At 36.7% G+C, this 23,637-nt stretch overlaps 1 protein-coding gene across 3 annotated transcripts in view; it reads left to right on the top strand.

Moving 5' to 3' along the window:
• PLXDC2 (plexin domain containing 2) overlaps positions 1–23,637 on the top strand; it is a 258,860-nt gene that overhangs the window by 119,841 nt on the left and 115,382 nt on the right. For all 3 annotated transcript variants that reach the window (XM_026795770.2, XM_026795772.2, XM_005480311.4), the window contains 2 exons: positions 16,402–16,548; positions 21,352–21,421. In XM_026795770.2, coding sequence (XP_026651571.1) covers positions 16,402–16,548; positions 21,352–21,421 — 217 coding nt within the window. The remainder of the gene's footprint in view (positions 1–16,401; positions 16,549–21,351; positions 21,422–23,637) is intronic.

Below are 23,637 nucleotides of genomic sequence, written 5' to 3'. Positions count from 1 at the left end.
ATTGCTTTTAACTAAAATAGAGTTGTTGCCAACTGAAGTCACCCTTTGTTTTTTTTGTCCGTTCTTTACCTTCTCTAGATGTTGTTTGAAATGTAGATTTTAGCAGCACCTGTAGTTTATACCTAAAAAGCATCTTGCCCCTATTGAAACAATGCTTGTGGATTTCCTACTGATAAAAAACAAGTCTTTTGCTGGATTTTGCATTTTGATCCAGAGTTTCTGCCCAAAAGAACACTTCTCCCTTATCAGTCCCAGTCACTCATGGAAGTGAAGATGTCTGATTCTGACTGGCAAAAACAACAGAAGGGATTGAGTTTTACAGCCCCTGGGATTTGAGAGCAATTACTCTCAGCTACTGACAGCAGTGTCAGCATGCCCATTGCTGTGTCCCCACTGCAAGTCTGAGCAAGGAAGAAAATAAATGGTTGAGATTAAATTTCCCTCAGCTGGACAAATGATAAGGCAATTCTGCGATTACTACGCTAATGCACTGTATTAAAAGTAGAAAAACTTGTCCATATGAGAGAACCTTAAAACTAAAGAGTATTATAGTCTCATAGTGAGCTGTCAGTTTGGCCAAGCCTGTCTCTGTTTTGTTCCTGCTTTTGTTTTTTTTTTCTTCCATTCCCAATGGTTCAATGCCAGTTGCATTTGAAGGACTTAGAAAGAGCAGTGTTAATAACACTGTATTCTGAAACCATGATCCTTCCAAGTTAATGGAAACCATATTCTGTATTTAAAAAAAAAAAATCCTTATTCTCACAATCTATTGAGTACTTCTGTTCTTTTTCCTCATCCCAAGCTAAGAGTGTCCCCCTTTACTTCAAAAACTTGTTTTCTGACTTGGAATTTTTAGAGCCTTTAATTGCCTGTGTAAAGTTGCCTCCTTACTTACCTTTTAAACTTATAGCTCAAATATTTATATTAAATAGTATTTGTATTTTCTTTCCCCTGTCAGGGATCCTCAACAAGTTAATATTCCATGGACAACATTTCTTGTACAGCCATTTAGTTTAATAATATCAGGGATGCTATTGATCCCTCCACCACTAGGACAGAATTCTTTTCTCAGTGCATAGTCACATGTTAATACAGATTATGAAATATCAAAGTAATGCATGTCCAGTACAAAGTTTTAACCAGATTTTTTAGGTTTCAGTTGAAGCATTTAACTTATAAGTGAGGAGGAATGAAGCTTTGCACAACAGGAATTGGCTGTTTCTTTAGACAGCAAAAGAACAATACTTTGTTATGAAATTTGTATTTAAAAAGTTGTGGGGAAAAAACTAGCTAAAAACCTAAAGCAACAATCAGTTTTATTTTTCATACCTATTTTCTGATTTGGCTTCATTTTAGGAACAGATTCTAGGCTATATTATCAATCTCAAATAATATTTAGCTCTTGACTGAAATAAGAGAAACATTTGATTTTTGTTAAGGTTAATTTAAAGTTCTAAGTCAAGAAATACACTTTAATTGATTTAATTACATGGCTGAAGCTTTTCAGGTCTACTTGCAAAATCATTATCATCACAAAAGTTATATTCACTCTTATTTTCACTTTTAGGCATGTATAATTATTTCTTGTTCAAGGTTAATAATTACTACATCACTTGATTTTTGTTGTATGTGTGATTTCTGGTGTATGACTCATTCAAGAGAAGGAGGAAAAATTTGGGCTTTTCCAGTAGGCCTGCAAATATTTTTCACAATTTTTGTTCTAACTTCAGTTACCTAGTGTAGCCCTGGAACTTCCAGGGCTAAAGCAACTGTGACTAAAATACATGGTTTTACAGTTGAAGGTGGCAGTGGATCAGATTTTCAGCCATTCCAGGCCCTAACTTGTGTTGCCTTGGGCTGTGTCAGTTGTACCTCTAACAGAGATGTCTTGCAGCCTTTAAGCCAGTGTAATTTATGTCCAGAGGTCTCTGTTGGAACATGTGATGTTCACATCTCTGGTGTTTCCATAATGTTCTAGAGCGTTAAACAAATGTCCCATATGATTCCTTTCTACTGCACATCACGAAACTGCAAAAGCTCTGAAGCTCCTTGGCACTGAATGTTGTGGATGTCAAAATTTACAGAATGAAGCAAATTCTTGAAATACAAATTTGTCACGGGTTATTAAACACAAAGGGAGTTTCTGAAGAGTAGATTACTAGACCCTAGGGAAAATGGGGAATTGCCATTGTTTGCTCTGGGTCCCCTGTGCTTACTGGGCATCATCACACACAGAATCATAGAATATCCTGGGTTGGGGGGGACCCACAAGTATCATTGAGTCCAATTCCCTTTCCCAGTCAGTTCTGAGGACATCTGAAGATGTTTGACTTAAGAGACTCCAGCTGTTCTTGTGCTTTATTTGGTATTCATTTACTAGAGTAAGTTAAATATCATGTTATTATTTTCATATTTGGGAGATTAAGGATGTATTGGAGGAAGGATCTTGGGATGTGCTGAAACAGTGCTGCTGCACTGAAATCATTGTGGATATATCTTTTGTTTTCCATTTAGGGGAATGTTTAGTTGTCTTTTTTGTTGTTGTTGCAGGAGAGATAAAATTTTGTTTTAAATTATGCAGCTGATATAGGAATTGAAAGCTAAATTGTATAGAATTTTCTTGCGGTATTTTTTTTTTTTTTGCAAAGGTTGCTACTGTTATTTTGAAATGTTTTTATTCACAGTTATCAAGAATTTCTTTTAGAAAGTTAGCTAGTTAATTTGGAGATGGAGAATGTAATTTATTTCCACAAAAATGCATTTTTCAAACTGAGTCAAGGGAAAATTATGTTTCCTTTTCATGTGATCTTAGGGGAATTTTTTGAACTTTCTCTTCATGTGACATCATAAGACAAAGTAAAATGTTTGGAAATTACTGCTAAAATTTTTATTTAGCTGATAATTTTTCATACATTATAAAGAAGAGCCAGAAAGTGAATTAGTCCAGAAAGCAGCACAGATCATACATGAAATGTCCTAATTCTATGATATTGCTAAATTACACCAAAAAGAATGTCACCTGCAATTAGAAACAGAATCCGGAATAATCATGAATTTACTCACTGTTTTCTGCTGAGTTTTTTACGGTGATGTCACTCTTTCTAGCCAGCCAGCAGACTGAAATATCGCTGTCTTGTTTTTTCCAGCCTTTCGTTTCAAAATGGTGTAGTAGGCAAACGCCTCATATATATTTTTCTTTTGGATATACTGATTGCTTATTTATACCAGGGTCATCTTAACACTTTTACTGGGTCTTGCTGCAATGTTCAGCTGCACTGAATGCATTGCCAACTCTGTAAGAAGTGTTGTAGCAATAAGCCTGTCAACGTTTCCAATATTCTCAATCTAAACTCAGGTGATGGTTTTGCTAATAACTCTGGTATAGCTGGAAAGGGAAAAGGCTGGAGAAAAGATGCATTCTCTATTTCCTTTAAGCTTGGGAGAAGAGGACAGGGAAGGAAAGAAATTAAAAACTAGCTTCCTCATTCCTAAATAAGATAACTTCATTGTAATCCTGAGATCATTTCCCCATGCTTAGCTACATAGGCACAAAAGGCATTTAATATAACACATTGAGGAGAATGAATCTTTATAGCAAGGAAGGAGACAGGAAATTCAGAGTTTAACAGCATCTGCCTTTGAATTTTCTTAATGATAATAAGATAATGATAGTAAGAAAATGTGAATTCCACATCAATATTTTACTTCTCCATATCCTTCATCTCCAGCTTCCATATTCCAGAATGGTAGAACTCATGACTGAAAAGAGCTATGAGCAGAATCAACAGACCTTGTACTTTCTGAATTAATTATTTCAGTCATGCATGCCTCAGCACTTGCTTGCAGGGGTATGCTGAAAATAGATTCAACTTGTGAAGCTGAATATTGGTGTGGCTGTGAAGACTGGGAAGGTCTTTCCCTTCTTCTGACCCTTTTCACCATGTTCTTTCTGGCTTCTTTCTGACCCTTTTCACCATGCTCACCTGGGGTGTTCTCAAGAGAGGAGACTTGCATCAATTTGGTCATGCAAAATGCAGAAGATTATGTTCATTTCTACCCCTGCAAAGCAGACACCCTTAGCTAATTTAACAGCACTCAGCAAATTGTGCATAGTTGGAGCAGGGAGTGAGGGTGAATACATTATCAAGTTGTTTGTGCAGAGGAATTTAAGTAAAAAGTTGTCACACTGAGCCACACAATTCTAGTTTGGATAGTACCAGTCCTTAGGGATAGATTTTCAAAGCTGTAGGAATTCTGCTGACATTGATGGATTACTCAGTGTCTCTCCAAATCTTTCACATTTCTTTAATATGGAAAGTCAATTATCTGTTATCCCAAAACAGTAACAACATAACATGTAAACAGATGGGTCCATTGTTTCAGATTTGGTCAGACACTTCCTATGACTCTCTGTAAATTTAGTATTTATGCCAGAGTCAATGATCTATCCTCATTGTGACTGTATGAGTTATACAGATTTTGCAAAGAGAATAATAAATGGGGCCAATGCTCAAATTCATATCAAGACGGGGATCAGAGTCAAGAAAGTTCCATTTGTAAAATGTACATTTGTTCTTCCAAAAATGCCAGTTAAATGTTTTCAACTGCTGAAGAAAATGCTGATCAAACATTTCTAGGAGCTGTAATATTTCATACACGGAAAATACCAGGGATTTATTTGGTTTTTTTCTTTCTGCTATAACACTGGCATGCATTCATGTGCAGCATTTCTAAGTGTTCACAGACCATCAGTAAAGAAACAGTATACTTATTTCTGGAAAAATTGGCAATAGGAGATCTTGGAGAGTGTGCATCAAATTGCAGTGTGAGTAATGAGGGGGAAAAAACAAAAAAAAATAGCAAGCATGGCACAAGAGTTAACAAAAGTTAGAGAGATGTGACATGGCTGCTGGAGGTTTGCTTCATGCATTTCTAGTAAGCTGCATAATTCTTCACAATTTCCTACTACAATTTTTAAATAAAACATCATTTTCTAAGCATTCTTTCCATAACCTTAGCAACACAAGTAGGAAGAGGGAGAAATTGCAGATGGAAATCCTGTCTGTCTGATCTCATCTAGGTGGAGCAGTAAATGTCTTGAGGGATAAAGTGCCAAGATCTCTCAGAGGTTTTCTGCTCCAGTACAGATAACGAAGCAAGCTGCTTCTCAGGTTCTACCTGCTCCAGGCAAAGTATGGATGCATCTCTTCTGGTGTATGAAAAGTGTCTTGCAGTGCTAGAACAGACATAATCTGGCTCCAAAGTGCTACTGCTTAGATCTGGCTTACATAGGTCAACAACCTGGTGAGTGCTCATTTTGAGGGTATAACTTTGGGAGTATTATATTGGCTGGCACAGTGGATTATAGCAAGTTGGGTGAGGATGTTTGGAACATCTTCATTCCATAGTCATAAGCTAATGCCCCCAATGTCCCTATTTGCCTAGGAAAAAAAAAAAACAAACCCAACTCTTTGTTGAGTCAAAATTACTGACTATGAAGTTGAAAGAAACAGCAATTCATTCCTGAGAATTCTTTTTCCAATAAACCTGGAAATTGAATTTTTATTCAATCATTTAGTCTCTAGCAGTTTATAAAGTTGATTTTTCTTATATCAGGCATATTATTCCACCACCTTGTAAATCAAGGTAATTTAAATACACTGCAGAGCTTTTGTTTCTAATATAAACATTCAGTAAAGGGTAGTACACATCTGTATACTGCTCCAATAATGAACATAAATTTATATGAAATATTAGGTGACTGTGATTGCTAAAAAGACACTGGAGTCTGTACAGGTAGTGATTTTCTTTTTTAGTTGTAGCTAATATTGAAATTGGAAGTGAAATTCAACTCTTCAGTTTGGTAACCTAAGTATAGATGCATGTGACATAGACAAGGAATGTGCAAGTTTTACCAGGGCATGTAGTGGTAGGAGAATGGGAAATGGCTTCAAGAAGATAGGTTTAGATGAGATATTAGCAAAAAGTTCTTTGCCATGAGGATGGTAGGGCACTTGAACAGGTTGTCCAGAACAATTTGAATGACTCACCCCAGGAAGATTTCAAGGCCAGGTTGGATGGGCTCTGAGCAATCTGGTCTAGTGGAAAGTGTCCCTGCCCGTGGCTGGGGAATTGGAACAAGATGATCTGTAAGGTCTCTTCCAATACAAACTATTCTTTGATCAAAGTTGGTGGAAATTTAAGGTGAAAAGTGCCTAGCTATGGTTGTCTGATATAATTTTAGGCTGTGGTTATACTGAATGGCCCACTGCTCCTCCTGTAGGATAAAGGTCAGCTGCAGGTCCTGAATCATATCTGCAATTTTCAGATGGCCCTGGGTTCCTCCAGTGCTTAGTAATTAGATCTCATCCATGGTCAGTACAGGCAGTGCAGTTAAAATGTGTATTTGGATTGTTCTAAAGTGGAGCTGAAGGAGCTGGCAAATCTTCGCTGACAGCATTAATAGATCTGTGGTTCTGATAATGAGTGCTTACAAACCCAGCTCCCAGGTAGATAGCTGCACTGAAGTATCCAACCTGCACACCAAATAACATGCTGCTTATCTACCTATTTTTTTATCTGAGTCTGAAGGGAAAAAATATAGGATTTTTGCTTTGTTTTTTTTTTTGTTTGTTTGGTTGGTTTTTTGTGATTATTTTTTTGTTGTTGTTGTTGTTGGTTTTGGTTTTTGGTTTTTTTTTTTTGTTGTTTGTTTGTTTTTTACAGATATAGCAATAAATGGTATCAAGGTCAAAATATTGAGATTCCTCCTTTCTTTTCCCCTCTCCCCTAATCTTACTTGCCATGCCACCAACCCCATACCAGTAAAAAATATTGATTTGAAACACAAGTAAAGTCTTTTGTCTTCATCTTTCACTGGTTTTCAGTGCTTAGATGTTTGCATCCCTTCTGTTGCTTGAATTTGTCAAAAGACACCTTTCAAGTCAAAAGTAATTCTGTAGTGCCTTGTGATTTATCATCTTAGTGTCCTGTATTTAGATGAAAGATGAAAAAGAAAATACAAGTTTATGCAACATTCCACTTTGGATCAATCTATTCTGGAAGAGCAATGTAGATTTAGACACAAGAAAAAATAACATCAAAATCAAAACAATGTGTTAGTATAATTTTGAAATATTTGAGTATATTGGTTCAGCAGCACTCTGGGTTAATTTGAAGGGAATACTTTTCAGAGACAACAGAGGGAAGATATTATTTAGCATCCTGATCTTGTCTGGGTAATTGTGAAGTATTCCTCTTAAAAAAACCCAGTGCATATTCTGCAGAAATCTTGTTTGGAGCCTGATGTCAGGCAAAGGCAGCAACTTGGACATGCCTGTCTAGACAACATGTAACTCATCAAGCATCTCAATTAAATATGATGTCTTAGACTTGTGGCACAAGAGCTCTCAAGGGATTTATTTATTTTATTGAGCATGACTGCAAGATCTGATAAATAAGCATGTCTGTGACAAGTCCTTGAGAAATGTGGCTGGTGATAACAGTTTGGTAAAACTGTATATAGCATTTTTTTAATATTCCTGTGTATCCAATCCAGACTGAAATGCTCTTACAGATGTATACAGAAAAAGACATGTGAATAAAGCAAAATGCATGCTTTTTTCCAAACAAAAGAGGAGTAGAAATTTCTAACCACTTTCATAATCACTGTCTTTGTAAGCCATGAACGGTGATTTTGAAATTTTGTGTATTGATTGCTAATTTCAGCCAGTCCCAGGTTTTAGTAACTTAAGATTCATGTGTGTTATACATGACAGCTAAACTAGAAAGTTCTGTGGCTAAATAAATTACCAGTTTGTTTGCAAACTGTTTAAAACCAGTGTTCCCCGGGAAAGCCATGGTGATGCAGTTTGTCCTGTGTTGCTCAGGTTCTCTGATGGGCATGGTCTGTCTATATGCCCACCAGCACGCAGCTGGACTGAACAGCATGACTCTGGCAAAGGCTGGTGCTGAGTGAGGTCTATGTGGGACACCTTTAAAAGCTTCAGAATAAGGTTTATCCCTACAGGTAAAATGCTACTGCTTTAATTAACCCATGCTCCTGCCTGTATCAGCTTTGTATTGGTCATACATGTTCCTACAACTGATTGCTCTGCAATTTTGGCTCCAGATCCTGATGGATCCCTGAAACACAATATGTACAGCTCAGGAACTGCAATTCATACCAGTGAGCATAGAGGCAGCATCCTGCACTGTCCTATGGAAAGCCCTGATCAACTACAAACTATACCTGCTAATAGCAACTTAATGCTTCAAATCTGTAACATTTTCCATACCAATTTATATTTGCCATTTTCCCTCCTGATGTGGTCTCAGGGCTCTTGGTTGGGTCTTGATTGCTGTTTTCCTCGCATGTCTTCCAACAGAGAATTGCCAAAGAACAGGAAATAAGGATGACTTGCATCTGCTGGCATTTGAATATACAGTGGAGGAATACAAAGGCTACAGAGAGTTTAAAGTTACTCTAATACTTGGATGAAAAAAAAACAAGAAGAGGGTGTGTAATACTAAATTGAACACATTTAAGGGATGGAAAAACCCAAGTGTGGCTGTAAGTAGGTCAAAGTACATATGCTCAGAAACACAGTTTGTCATGCTCCACACAGGAAGTGGATCTTTAAAAGACTAAATCTTTAAAATCTAACTTGGCAAAAATGTAGTTAGTTATGGTATTATCTGGAGCCATAAGCCCCCAAGAATGGAGCTGGTAACAGATGTGGTGTCATAACCACTAAGGCTCTCTAGTCTAGTCCTGGCAGATTAGTTTTCATGTTTACAAAAAGTCATTTTTAGAGTTTCAGTTTCACAAACCCTTCAGTCATTTATACATATCTGAAAATGAGAATATAAACTCTAAAACCTATGTCATAATTGCCTCAAAATAAAAGTTCTGCTAGACATTTTTTGGGCATTGTATTGAAATAGTTCTTTTTATTTTCTTTTAGTGGAGAGGATGCTACACAGAGCAGTTAATAAAGATGCATTTTCAGAATGTCATTTCTCAGACTTCTGCTCCAGCAAATCAGGAACAAAACTGCATAATAAATATTTCCCTACTGTAATTGGGTTTTGAGTGACTGGTGATTTGGCTTTTTTTCCTTTCTTAAGTAAGGCATTGCAGAGATTTTTGCTCTTTTGAAGCTTGTCTCATATGACAAGACAGTCCAAAGGGTTTTATAAGCCTGCTGTAATGACCCCTAAATAGGCTGACAGTTTTATAGCAGTCCCCAAGAGGGAAGCTTCCTTTCAAAAGCAGCTGAATATCATGGAAAAGGCAGTGACTCCACATTGACTTTTCACTAAGCTGCAAAGACTAAATGGCTTTCTGGATTAATAACAGTTTTATGGCATCCTTCTCTTACAGAATGTCTGTCAGCACGTGTGACTCTCCATTATACGTGCTATAAGGAGCTCAGAAAAGTGCAGTTTAAAACCTGTGAACTTAAATTGTTACAGAGCTGCATAAAGCCTTGTGTCTGCATGGTGGGGGAGAGATGTGAGATAAATCTTTTATTTCATCCCAGCTGATGACAGCGTTTAATGTTTACTATAACAGCCTCTGGGTGTAAATCTGTGAGATGCTGGGCAAAGTGACTTCTATACTGCTCCTGTTGAAAACCTGAGTGTGGGGACTATTGCACACACAGACAATAGGCTTTCAGCACTCTGCAGAGCACTCATGTAGCCTCTTCTTGGAGAATATAGTGTGAGAGGACATTTTTAATACCAAAGCATTCAGATACAGAATCTCCTCTTCCATTAGTTTGGTTTCCTCTCATTCATTAGTAATTAAATTAGCTGTTCAAAATGGATTTTGCTAGGGTTTTTGTCATCAACAGTGATATTCACAAGTCGGTGGCTGATGTCAACTATGCCCATATTGCTATATATATATGTATATTCCCTTAGTTTGTCCCATATCAGACATTAAAAAAAAAGAAAAAAAAACCCAGCAGATTGCAGCTCTGTCACTGTGAAAGCAGCAAGTCACTGAAAAAGCACCTCTCTAAATTGCATGTTTCCTCAGTAGATTAGTACAGAACAAAGACTTTTTTTAAGAAATTGAACAGCAGAGAGTTCATCCTTGATGCAAAGTGCTTATGAAATTGGTAATTCTGAGCACCTCAGAGCAATCAAGGTTCCTAAGCAGCAGCCCCAATATATATCCTCTGTAAGACTATGCTGCAATCCACATGTACCTTACCACTGAAATTAGAGCTCTCATGTTTTGAGAGGCCAGTTCAAGTTAAGTATTCCTCAGGGTTCTTTGATTATCAGATTCTATAAACCTGTAAATCATAGTATTGCTAATGTTATGATTGTATTTACAGTATTCTATTAGAATGAGCTATGTGGCAGCAGCATGCATAGTGTCTCTAACCCCATTTCCCCTGGCCTTAATCTTCCCTCTAGGACCCCATCTCAGGATAGGTGATCCTCTCTTGTACTGTCTCATCTCCTGTGCTAATGGCTATTATAATAGGAATATTCTCCATGTGTCCTTGCCACCTGCCCCTGTCTCAGTCAGTGTCTGCCTAAAGAAAATGTGAATAAATGAGGAAAATCAGTTGCAGCACCATAAACACATGCGTCTCCTGCTCAGGTAATGCAGAGTGTGACCATGCATCTCTCTTGCCCTTTCTCAGGGCCCAGAAGCGTGCTGTCAAGAAGAGGCTTTCCATCACTCTGCAATGCAGAGCTAGCTCAAGTCCTATCCAAGCTGTCACCTCTGTTCTCCCTCTTGGGCTGCTTTTAGCTGGTGGGGATTAATAGTGCTCAGAAATCTAAAAGCAATTTTCTAGCAAAAGTCTGAAACAATTCAGAAGTCACTTTTGGCTGTATTTTACTGATGTGATAAGCAGAGATACCATAAGAGAGTAGCCAGCATTACATGTGATTGGGTAAAAGTACAAATAGTTTTGAGGAAGCTGTTTTGGATGTATGTGTACAGGGGCCCATTGTTGTTGTGTCATTTAAACAGAAAGGGTTTTTTGGTTCTGCAAAATGGATTGCCAGAACGGCTTTATTCCTTAGGAACTAATTGTAATTGCTAGCTTATTTCCTTTATCTAAGTATCCAAAGAAGTATTGATACCTTTGGGTTTTTTCTGAAAAGTAGTCTGTGTTAAAATATAGAATTGCATATTTTCTTCTTTCAGTGTTTTCATTTCAGTCTACAAATGCACCTTATGGAAAACACAATTCTCTGATTAATTTCATAGGCTATTAATGTAGAAATGTTTGCATTCAGAAGTAATGACAATGAAATTAGTAATTAGTGATAAATTTTCTTGGAACTAATTTTTTGGGGCCAATATTAGCAGAAATTTCATTTAATTTAAAAATAAACCTAATATGTGAGTTGAGCAATATTTGAGCAATTTGTTAATGTATTTTGTTAGAAATCACATACCAGACCTTCCATTCACAGTGATAAAAATTAAGTATCTATAAAGTCTACCACCATATCCTTGAGGGCTTCAGACTTTTTACATTATGTTGTCTTCTCAGTTGAAGACGGAAATGCACTTTCAATAAAGTAGCATATTTAAAGGGACAAGAGTTATCAAATTAAATGTAGTTTTCCTGTCTTCTGTTGCATCTGGCAATAACTCATGGCACTTGATAAGGAAGATCTGATGATGAGGATCCTTGGATGGGATGATTGATTGATCAATCAATGGATTTTTCATTGATAATGTCACAAAGAATGCTCCAGTACTGGGGCAAGGCAGCCAGAACTATCTGCTGGAATGTAATGACCATCTGCTTGGCTGATCCATGACAATTTGCCTTGTGGATGTCTTCCTTTCCTTTCTCAGGAAAGCAGGACATTTTCTACAACATACTATTGTGCAACAGCAGAGCTCATTCCTGATTGCTGTTCCTCTGGTTGAAGTTATTAGTTTTCTTCAATTACAATCTTACACAGAGAGAGCTTGAGAGATGGCAGAACTTCTTGTTCAGTAATGTCTGTGGTTTGGGTCAAACTGAATCCAGTATTTAAAAACAAAATATTCATGCAGTTGGATTCAACAGCAACTCTTACTCCTAAATCTTGTTTGATAATATCCTGTGTCTCCTAGAGTTTTATATTACTTTTCAATATCTGTTAAAGAAAAATGTGGCAGGAAAAGAATTAAATCTAAAAAATCACATGTTTACTTATGTGATTCTATGATGGAATCATGGTGTCCTCATAGTGTCTTGGTTTGAAAAGACAGCTGTCTGCTAAGGAAGGCAGGAGCCTCTCTTGAAATGGAAAATATAAACCCCCTCAGTACAAATTATTAGAATTTTGAAATTAAGCAGCTCTCAGGCAAAGATATGGGAGTAGGAACAACAGTTCTTTATTAGGGAAAAAAAAAAGAAATAAAGTAAACAATGCAGTAATACAAAACAACAGAGTCAAAATACGACCTGACATTCTGTGGGTCAGGGTGTTGGTAGCAGTCTAATCAAAATGGTGGCTGCAGTCCTCCTGGAGTGACAGATGTGGTTCTGTTGGAGCAGTGATCCTGTAGAAGGATGTAGCTTTCCTCTGAAGGTTCAATGGTGGTATAAATGGCCTGGTCTTCCTCTAGGAATCCAGTGGGAAAAGGGGCATTCCAAACCTCTCAGATTATATCCAGGTAGGAATGCTTGGCTCCTCCCACTGGGTGGAGCATTTCACAATGGATGATGTAATTTTTGTCAGTCGTGCACTGAGACTCAGTGGCCCATTAACAGAAGATATTTCCCAGAGGGAGGATGTGTCATGAAAGAGATAAAGAAAACTGCCCAATTAACACAAGATAACTGCCCCACCTCTAACAGATGGGAATAGAATACACACCCCTACCCACATTTTGCAACTCAGGAACATCGAGAAGAAGCTTAATTGTTTCATGTTAGTTTTGGTACTATTTTCATGCCTATTTTTGGCCAGAATCCCAGATAATAATTTGAACAAACGTCAGGCATAATGTAGTTGATGGTTTTAAATATCACATACAGTTACTTTCTGTTATCTTGATTGTGAAAGATCACATCACACATTGGAAGCCTTAATCTGTTAAGCGACAGCAGTTACTGATGAAATGGATATGTGACATTTAGACTGTATTTGGGATTATCTGAATATCTAATGTATGGAATGGATGTTAAGTCTTTGAATTTGACACACCAAGTATTTAAAGAAGGCTTAATCTTCAGTTGTGCTGAGCTTTTGTGAGTAGTGCATATATTCAGCTTTCCTGAAAAATTCAGTTGTATTTGGAGAAGTATGGGAATATATTCAAAGTGTCATCACTTGTGAAAGTGTCATCACTTAGCTTGTGAAAGCTAAGAAATTAATTTCTACAACGAACAAATAAGATGGCAACTCAGCATCAAGGATTGCCTGAGGTTAAAAATAACTTATCTCCCCAAAAGAAAAGTGTTAGGAGAGATATTCTAATAAATATTCCCTTTATAGTCACAAGGGTTGCCAACAGTAATCCTCATAGCTGGTGCAAAGAATATCTGGGAAAATCCATTGCTTTAATGCTGTACTGTTCAATAGAAGAAAGCTGCTATGTACTTCATATATAAACAGAATTTGGACAGAATTACACATTTAGAGATCCAGTGGGAGATAATGCTCATATCCCCCAAATACCTAAAAAAGAAAAAAGAAAGCTTTCTTGAAGTAGTAAAGGGTATGTTCTCTGCTTTTTTTGCTTTCCTTTCAGTAACGTGTTTCTATGTCACTAATAGATACTTAAGAAGTTTGTCCCTCATCATAATTGTATCTTTATAGAATTCTAATTATCAGTAAAACTCTAAATCTGTCTCATATAACTATTAAAATTATTTTCTTCATTGAGTAGTTTACATCCAAATTCAGTAACATTTCTTAAATATTTTTCCATCTTCTTGTATGTATCTACCTGTAGGGAATGGAATGTATTATGAAGCAGGTGCAATCAGTCAAGGAATATAAACAGATCTGACAGAATTAAGAGTTGTAGGTATCTAATGATACCAATGAAATCATATTTATTAAAGATTCCAAGAATTTCATTTACATGGTAATGCAAATTAGGAACTATGAAAGCAGTGACTTGGAACAGAAGCTTGGATCCTAACCTTATTTGGAGCTCCCAAGCTGCTCACATCAACTTTAGTTGTTAGCTGCCTGTGCCCTTTTGTTTCAGATTGTAAATTTACAGATGGGGTTAAGAAAACTTAGGATGTGGAGAGAAAGAATTAATAATATATTCATAAAATACATCTGCATGAAGGCTATGAAGAGGAATTCTGCCTTCCTTCTATCATTTAAGTAGAAGCAAAGAATCTAAGATTATTTAACTTGAATTAAAATACTAAATGCGACCTTTTATATACAAAATTTGTTAGACATAAACAATTCCTCACACAGTGCCAACATCTTGAGATGAAGGCTGTAATTTAAGTGTTTGATTTACAATCTGTATGGTGAATCTGCTTTAGGCATGGGTCAAGATACCATTTAAAACACTCTTATAGAGTTACCAACTAGGCTCAGTGCTAGAGCCTTCTAGTTGTGGAAGTGGGGGTTTAGGTACTAGAAATTAACTGGGGTAGCTTTATTAGCTATAAAAAAAATTGAAATGCAAAAAACTTTGCACAGTTTTGACTATAGTTTAAATATTGCACGTTTATCTGAAACAAACTGTAATTACTTGTTATTTGTCTCTGGATCTCTTTCTTTGAGATTTTGTATGCCTTAAATGTGACCAATATTTACTAAGGAATTTTTATTCAGAGTGGTAAATAGGACTGGGAATATACATATTTGTTTTCAAAACCTTTGAATTTACAGTACCTCTATTGTATACATGACAGTAATAACTGTTTATGTTGACTATTAGAGGAGGAAAGAATTTGGTTAGATGTCTGGCTTTTGTCATCTTCCTGACAGTATAGTTTTAATTATGTTTACTTGTGTGACTAACCTAGAGTTAGTGAATCTGTTGGAAGTTGCTTCAGAATTGTTACTGAGATTTACTGGAAATATAAAGTACATCCTGGCATGCAAAATACAGCAGAAGACACAGAAATTGTCAAGGAGAAAATAACCTGACTATATCTGCAACAGCTAAAGTAAGATGCATCAGTAATGATGTTAATGTAGGGTCAAATCCAGCTGAAACAGGATTTATGGTCAATATATTTACTCTGGACATGAATTATGTCATTAGAATATAAGTCCTTGCCACGTGTGTCTCCAGCTCAGGATCATGTCAGTAGGAATGGGTTGGGTACGATCTGGGGTTGTGGGGAGGGGAAGTCAGCTCTGCAGGGCAGCACAGCCTGATTTGAGGGCACTCCCGTGTGGCTGACTGGATACAGGAGGCACAGCAAGAGGGGAACGTCTTCATCACTAGGGTAATTCCAAATTCTACGTCCTCCTCTTTAGTTTTCTATTGTACTTTTTATTTTCTGAGTTTATTTTCAAACTCTATCATCAAGGCTTTTGGGGGCTTTTTACTTTGTCTTAGAAGGGGAGGAACTGAGGAAGGAACTAAGAAATACTACCATGTGCTACTTTTATAGGATTACTTGTAGCTACTCAGCAGAGAGCTGGCAATGCTGTTGATTTAAATATTTTGTGGTTGTAAAAGCTTGGTTTGAGTAAAGGAAGACTGGGAATCTGAGATGAGTTTCATTTCTTGCCTCAGACCACACACTTTTTTCTTTTTTTTTCTTCTGTCTTAGATAGGAAGGCAGAGACTTTCACAGTAATTAGCAAAAATTTGCCATGATGGGAGCATTACAGCAACTACTGTATTTTTTAAAACCATGAGAATTAGGAAAATTTCTTCCACAAATATGTATATGTTTGTCTGTCTTGGAAGGGCAAATCTAGAGTAAACCAGACTTTTGGAGATTTAAAATAACATAGTATTGTTAGCCTACAGCTATTAGGAATGTTTTGGATGTTCTTAAATAGAATAGTCTAGTGACCTATGTTCAGAAATGTTAAAAACTACAATTTTTTTAAGGTGCTATCCATTAATAGTTCTCATGGCTTCATTAGAGTGTGTCCATTGTTACAAGAATTGTCCATTTTGCCTCAAAAGACATCAAACATTTTGCCATAGATTTCATTGATGTGGTTAGTACACAACATGTATGATTGGTACTTGGGATAGTGAACATTATAATCATAATATGAGTGCATGAGGTAACTGCCTTGTCAACTGCTAGTGGTTAGGAGCAGAGCTATCTCTGCAACATATTTACAATTCTTACTCTCATTGCTGAGGTTCTTCAAGGAGCAACAGGACTCAGTATTTCAAAGGTGAGTTTTATATAAAACTAAGATGCATCTTCCATTATAATCTTGGGTTTTTTCTGTGTTTTTTCTCTATTTCAGGAGGATACAGATCATAATTATTATACATCAAGGACGTATGGCCCCTATGATTCTACCAGCCGGGATTTGTGGGTCAATATAGACCAAATGGAGAAGGACAAAGTAAAGATTCATGGGATCCTTTCCAATACCCATCGTCAAGCAGCAGTAAGTTATTTTATCCTTTTCGTTTTTCGCCAACGTGGATATTTTTCCCCAGAGATCCACATAGTAGTATCACTAGGAACCATGACTACTGTTCATAGAACTATGTCTTTGAACTCTAGTTAAGCTGTGAAAGTCTTTACATTATTGCTATCAAAGGATTCCTTGAACTTTTGAACCTTCTGTAACAGTCCTTCAGAGATGCCTTTAAACATACGTTTAAAATTTTCCTCTGTCCCTAAGAATCACAAACTATCAAAAGGTAAACCACTTGCGTTGCTGAAATCAGAGGGAATTTTACTGTTGAGTTGAATAGTAAAAGATCTCTGTTGAAGATGAAGTTGATAAAGTTTTAAGTTTCTCATGGAATGTTTGTGGTATGTTTGCACTTCTATTTTATATGAGGGTTCTTTCTTATATTTCCGTTTGGAACAACTGATAAAGCTCATGAGAATGTTATTTAGTAACAGAAATTATGTTTTTAGGTTATCAGCAAATAAATTTTTGGTTATCAGCAAATATATAAATTGGAGTGTAAATAGCACTCATATTCAACTTATTGTAGTCATGCTCCTGGTAAGGTGGATATAAAAATAATGGGCTTACACACCTAGAAATGGAATTAAATACTGTATGATTTAGAGATTGTATTCTTGGTTCTCACCTGTGGCTAGAATCTGCATACATAGAAGAGCCAATATTAGCAAAAATTGAATACAGAAAATTACAGCTCAGAACTATGTTTGAAGACACTCTCGTTTCATCCATTCAGCAACTTAGCTCCAAAATAAAGTCCTTGGGTTTTGCCAGTTTAAAACAAAATCTAGTGAATGCCCTACTTAAAAGTTATACAGTTTTTAAAGATGCAGATGTCTTTAACAGTTTTAAAGCTGAGAGAAAGCACAAGTTTAATTCATCTTTACTTAATCTGTTTTTCCCTGGCACAAGCCAGGTGACTGCTCAGAGGAATGCAAGAGGCAGCAGAAAGAAATACTGTGGTATTTAAATCAGAATATAGAAAGCAGAGTGAGGTGATAAATCCAGCACATGTAACTGACACAGAGTCCAATTCAAAAAATATATCCTTCAAAGATAAAAGAGTGTAGGCAGTCAGGGATAATGCAAATGCAGAGCATTCACACAGTTATAGATCCTTGGGGTAGATTTAATAAAACAGTATATCAGCTATTTTCTTAAGACAATTTGATTCTAATGAGGAAAAAAAGATCCTCAAGGGTACCTTGAGGTAGTGAGGACCTCTGTTGTCTGTCTTGTCTACTTTATGTGGGATCCTGGTGCCCTGCATTGAGGGAAAGAATGGAAATATGCCGAAAGAAAAGCTAATAAATAAATTTTAAATTTTAACCCATGTTTAATGATCAGTAAAGGAGACACCCTTCCATGTCTTTGTTTCACCTTTGTTTCCAATTGGATCCCTGAGATTATGCAGCTAAAAGGGGAACATTTTGCGAAGTTATTAAACTAGAGGCTAGAACAAGGCTATATTTTTGGTCTGATGTGGGGTCAGTGTAGAGGACCATTCAGCATGGCAAATGGAAACTTGAGGGCTTCAACTGTTTCTCCCCAAAGCAAGTGGTTTAAGACCTTTCTTCTGAATGGCAGCTGTCCCCTCTGCCTTTCTTCCAGCTCCAGCAGACAAAGCTCTGGTCCCTGTTTAGCACACTGATATGGATCTCTTTTCATGCTTACCCAAATGTCTTGGACTATGAACTTGAGTGGCTGCAGCCATTTCTACACAGAGTTTTAAAGACCCCTTTTTCAGGTCTGTTTTATGTCCCCCCCAAAGGATTAAAAAGTATCAGAGAGTCATCCTCTAAGGTTTTATTCCTTATTTATGCATCTATAATTGATTTTTTGTATGTTTGTGTCCAAGTAAACAACATCCACATGTACTACACAACAAAGGTGTTTAACAGGGAGATGTGATTTTTATAGCTGTACAACTGCAGAGTTGTATATTTTGAGCTCATACCTACCTCAGCAGCAATCTCTTACCTTCTCTCCCATAAACTTTGCCATTACTCTTTTTAAAAGGCCATTTTGCACATCTTGCACTCAATGATTTACATGATATTTTCTAAACATTATTCTCCAATTTGACAATAGAACCAGGAGTTAAATTATCACATGCTAAATATTAAGGAATTAATTTACAATGTCAGGGATTCTTTGAATGCTGACAATTTTACACTCAAATTGTGTGTTTTCCTTCATTTGGAAGTAAATAATCCTGAGAGTTCCCAGAAGCTGTCAGTTTGTTTTGCTTCTACAAGAAAAGTCTTAAGGACTGGAGAGAATCCTGGAGAGGATCCATTTGATAGTTTGATTTTATAATCAGCATATAGTAATTTTTTGTGGAAAGTAGCAAACATATATTAATGGAACAATTAAAATGTCTAACACTACAGCATTTATAACACTAGTAGTAAAGGTGTTTTCTCAATATATTGCCACCATCTTCTTAACCATATAATACAATTTTAGAGGTGACTTTGATATTCAGTGGGTTTAAATTAGATATCTAAGAGTTGATTAGTCAAACACTGAACTAAAATACAGGATATGTCATACTTGGGAACTCAACTCCCTTTGCTCCCAGTCCATTCTATCACTTATACATGGAGAGAACATTTTTATTTCAGTGAATTGAAAATTCTGATATTCTTTCTTAACAATGAAGTATGCTTTCTAGCATGGAAGTAAAAGCAAAATTTTAGTGGTTGTTAGAATATTGTGTTTCAAAATGATACTTAAATCATGTTCGTTATTACAGTATTATGCTAAAAAACAGGCTTTGTTAAGCATTTTTACATTGTCAGAATTTAGGGTATCACATTTTGACTTAAGTCAGTGAGAGATCTTTATTGGGCTTGAGTGTAAATGGGATCAAGTTTTTGTTGCAAATATATTTATACTAATGTTTATATTATAGCCACCTAGAAGACAGATTGGGGAGCACAGTTTTCATTTGAAGTAGTTCAATGGCTACTATGATTCAAAGTGAATAGGTAAAATGGAGGATGGCATATAAAGAAAAGAGAGAAACTTTTGGTCAGACTATTGGTAGTTTCAACAGAGTTCTTCAAATTATGTTTGCTAGAGCAAGGACATAATTTAAATGGAGTGCATTCATAGATGTAGCATACACTTCAGCAGTGAAAGCTGTAGAGCATGGTAAGAGAATATTTGTGTGAGTTAATTCATGTCCTGTCTTTTGCATATGCCATTTTTGATTAGAAATGTTCAGTTGTACATCCATATTTATGTATATACAGAAAAGGTCATTAGAACCTACTCAGTCCAATTAACACATTGCAAATGGATTTTGCATTCTAATTAAAAACAAACAAAAAATGTGCTAATAAATCCTGTCATAATTCTGTCTTCCATTTAAATGGAAAGCAAATCTTTCCATCCCTTTCCAAACACTTAAAGTTACTGTAAGTCTTCAACTGCTAATTTCATGCTAAATAATTCTTTAAACATTTCTGGTTGATGTAAATATAATTCTTCCTGAGAGAAGAAGTACTCAGATACAATCTGAAAATAACAAATACAAGACAGAAATAATGGGAGGAAAAACAAAGACATGAGTACTTTTCTTTTTCCTTCCCCTCCACTTTTTTAAAATGTGTGGGCTGTTGCCCTTTCTTAAGTGGAGTCATCAAAAATTATGGTTGAGGGACAGTCACCAACAACTCATCTTCACACCAGCTTTTACTGTAATAAATCCTCCAAAAGAAGGAATAATGGACTGCATGCTTATTTCATATTTACTATTTGGACCACTGTGGAAGAGATGTGTTTTTCACAGGATATTATATTTAAACAGTGAAAAGACCATGCTGAGATTTCAGCACTCCTTTCTCCCATGACCACTAATTTATTCAGGGTTTTACCAGGTAGCACACAAGGTGATAATTATGAGTGGCCACTGAGCTTTGGGAATGGAATGGGAATGGAATAGATGGAAAAAGATAAAGCCATAGGCAGAGAGGCAAAGTGAGTTTTGAATGTTGCTTTATGGTGAGCTTAGTTGAGGAGAAGAGTTCATTCCCCAAATTACAATTCTGTGCTATGAATTCAGCTGATAGAGGATAGTCACCCGTAGGTAGATGAAGAAAAAAAGGGTTCTTTTCAAAATTTTATTTATTTCCTTTATTTTTCAATACGTAGCTTAAGTAGAGTTTGTTATTGCTTCTGTTGAATATTTCTTTTTACACCATTCCATCTACTAGCTGACAGTGTAGAGAATTTTAGGGAATGGCGTCATATGGGTTTGATGGAGGAATTGCCTTCCAGTGACCAGCCTTCCTCAGACAAGCTCCCAGGCAGCAGCAGGATGTCAGGGACAGCACATGAAGGTTCATGTGGCAGAGCAGCGGAATGCCAGCAGCCAAAGCAGCAGAAGTCCTGTAAAGCATAGGTATTGCTAAGGATTTTGATATTGATGGGTCCTTTTATGAAAGCAGTTAAAGTGACAGTTTTTTAAGGGGAAACTCTACAAATCTTTAATTAATTTTATTTTTCTGATTGAGTTACAATATCTATTCATGTCTTTTCTTTTATGAAGTTTTCTGTTATAATGTTCCACTGCTTTAAGTGTTTAAGTGCTTCTCAGAGTTCTTTCCTGTTAGCTACTGGCAATTCCAAGTTAAGAATAACAAGGCTCCAGTGAGAAAAAAGGGCAATGAAAGAGATATTTGAAGTGGATGACTGTTCATCTTTTTTTCTCTTAATGTTCTGCTCAATATTGATTTTATTTTCTGCTGTTATTCCTTTCAGAGAGTAAATCTGTCCTTTGATTTTCCATTTTACGGACATTTTCTACGTGAAATTACTGTGGCAACTGGAGGTAAGTGGCTTTCTAACCATTTACTTTGAGTAAGATGAGAAGAGTTTCTTACAGCTATTTAAAATATTTTTCCCCTGCCTGTATATGTCAAGATATAAACTGCAGCTTTCATTTAGGAAATTTTCCTGCCCACAAAAAGAAAATCACAAAATATCAATATGATGAAAAACCTCCAGCATTTAAGTTGAACTGTTATAAACCCATCTCATTGTAAGACTTTACAGCATTAATCCTTTTCTGTTTAGATATTTCCCCCAGAACTCAGGTGTGTGTGTGTTTAGCAGTTGCCCTGGAGGTGAGTGCTGGAGCCAGAGCCAGGAGGGAGACAGGCTTTGCCTGCACGAGGATTTCCTGCCCAAAGATGAGCAGTGCTGCTAGAAGTGGGGCATGTGTCACCTGTAAGGCAAACCCATCACAGTGCATTGTCATGGTGTGGTACAGCCTCAGAAAATGTACCATGGCCTTCCTCTTCTCTTTCCATGAGAGGAGTGGGGTGAGAAGGAAGGTAGGGCAGCTCAAGCTCCCAGCCCGGCAGCTCTGGGCAGCACTGATGGCTCATGGCCGGGGTTCTTCCTCTCATTGCTGCTGCCTGCTGCCTGCACAAATCTCCTGTGCTGGGAGCTGCCATCAGCTCCTTCTGCTCCCTTCCCAACTCCAGCTCCTTGAAAGACAATTTCATTTTAATGAGACAAGGAAAAGGAGATTACGTGGAAGACAACAAATGAGAAAAAGAAGGAGGAGTAATAGTAAAAAAATAAAAACAAGGAGGCAAAAGGCAGCATCATGGAGGGCACACCCAGAGGATGGATCCTCTGGTCCTTGAACATATCCAGCAAGTTCATGGACCCTGGCTGGTGGTGCTCAGCCTAGAGATGTGTCAGGACAAGCAGGCAGAAATAGGAGCCGCCATCATTAGGAGCAATTCTACCCTGTCCCTGATCAAAGTTTCTCCTTCTCTTGCTATGGGGTCCAGATGGACATGATCAGGGGATATCCATATCCCACTGAACTCCTAAATGGGGAGGTTATGACTAAAAGATAGGGGTAGAATTGCAGACAGTGTCTCAACAAGAGTGTGAACCGTAACAGAGATTTCTGTCATGCTCCCCATCAGGATCTACATTTTGCTACCAAAGCAGAATACAAGTGTTGGACAAAGGTGAATAAAGGCTGATATTAAAGTGATTTGCAGTAGAATGATAAAAAAAAAAGGATGCAGAATCATGAAGTGACTTCTTGAGTATCAGTTTTCCTTTCTTGATCAGCAATAACATTTTGATGCTGATTTGGATAAGATGAGCCAAGAACCACTGATTTTGAGATAGGTCTGATTTCCATTCTGCTATGCTGTTAGTTTCATTTTGGTGCTTGATCTTTCATTTTGGTGCTTGATCATCAATGCCCAGTTTTGTATTCCTTTTTAGAGGAGTTGCTTTTGACGGGTTGCCAAAATCAGCATGTGATTTGTGTAGCACAAAAGGATGGGATAGATCCTGCAAAGCTAAAACAGCAGTTGTGGGGACAGGGTTCATCCTCTAAATGTCCCTTTATTCTTACTGCTGCCCTTGGTTCCTTAAAATTTCACAAAGTTTACTCTCTTCAAGTAATTTTTTGGTGTGGTCATTCTGCTGAGCCTTCTCATTTAATGGAATTTAAAATATCTGAATTTTTACTAATTTTACCCCTTTCACTAATATACTGTTCTGACAAGTTTCTCCATCAGACCCAGAAGTCTTAGAAGGGAAGTTAATCTCATGAGGTGAACTGTGTAGGAGCAATTTGTGAGGTACATATTTTCTTCCGTTTGATACCAAGTAAACGAGGAATTTAAGTGGTTTTGTCATTTGTTTTCTTAAAAAAAAAAAAAAAAAAAAAAAAGTCAGAATATAGAAATTACCATGGCTCTGCAGGATTCTTTTCTCTTGCTATGTATGGAACCCTGGCTGATAATTATACTTTTCTTTTTGCTCCATTTGGACTAAATGAAATATTATTGCTGTAAATAGATTTTTGGATTGTTGTCAAGCTAAGTATGACTTTAAAATCAGTCATTTTAATGTACAGCATTGACATTATCACAGAGATATTTCTGTCTTTCATTGACATTTTCATGATTTTTCCACCTCAAAATTAGGCATGAAAAAAATCTATTTATTAATAGATTTTAAAATGTTATCTTGATAAAGCTCAGTAACTGTAAGTCATTCTGTCAGTCC

Source organism: Zonotrichia albicollis, chromosome 1, assembly GCF_047830755.1.
Source record: "Zonotrichia albicollis isolate bZonAlb1 chromosome 1, bZonAlb1.hap1, whole genome shotgun sequence".
Classification (NCBI taxonomy): Eukaryota; Metazoa; Chordata; class Aves; order Passeriformes; family Passerellidae; genus Zonotrichia; species Zonotrichia albicollis.
The sequence above is the reverse complement of the archived record's forward strand: the minus strand, read 5'-3'. Positions and strand labels throughout refer to the sequence as shown.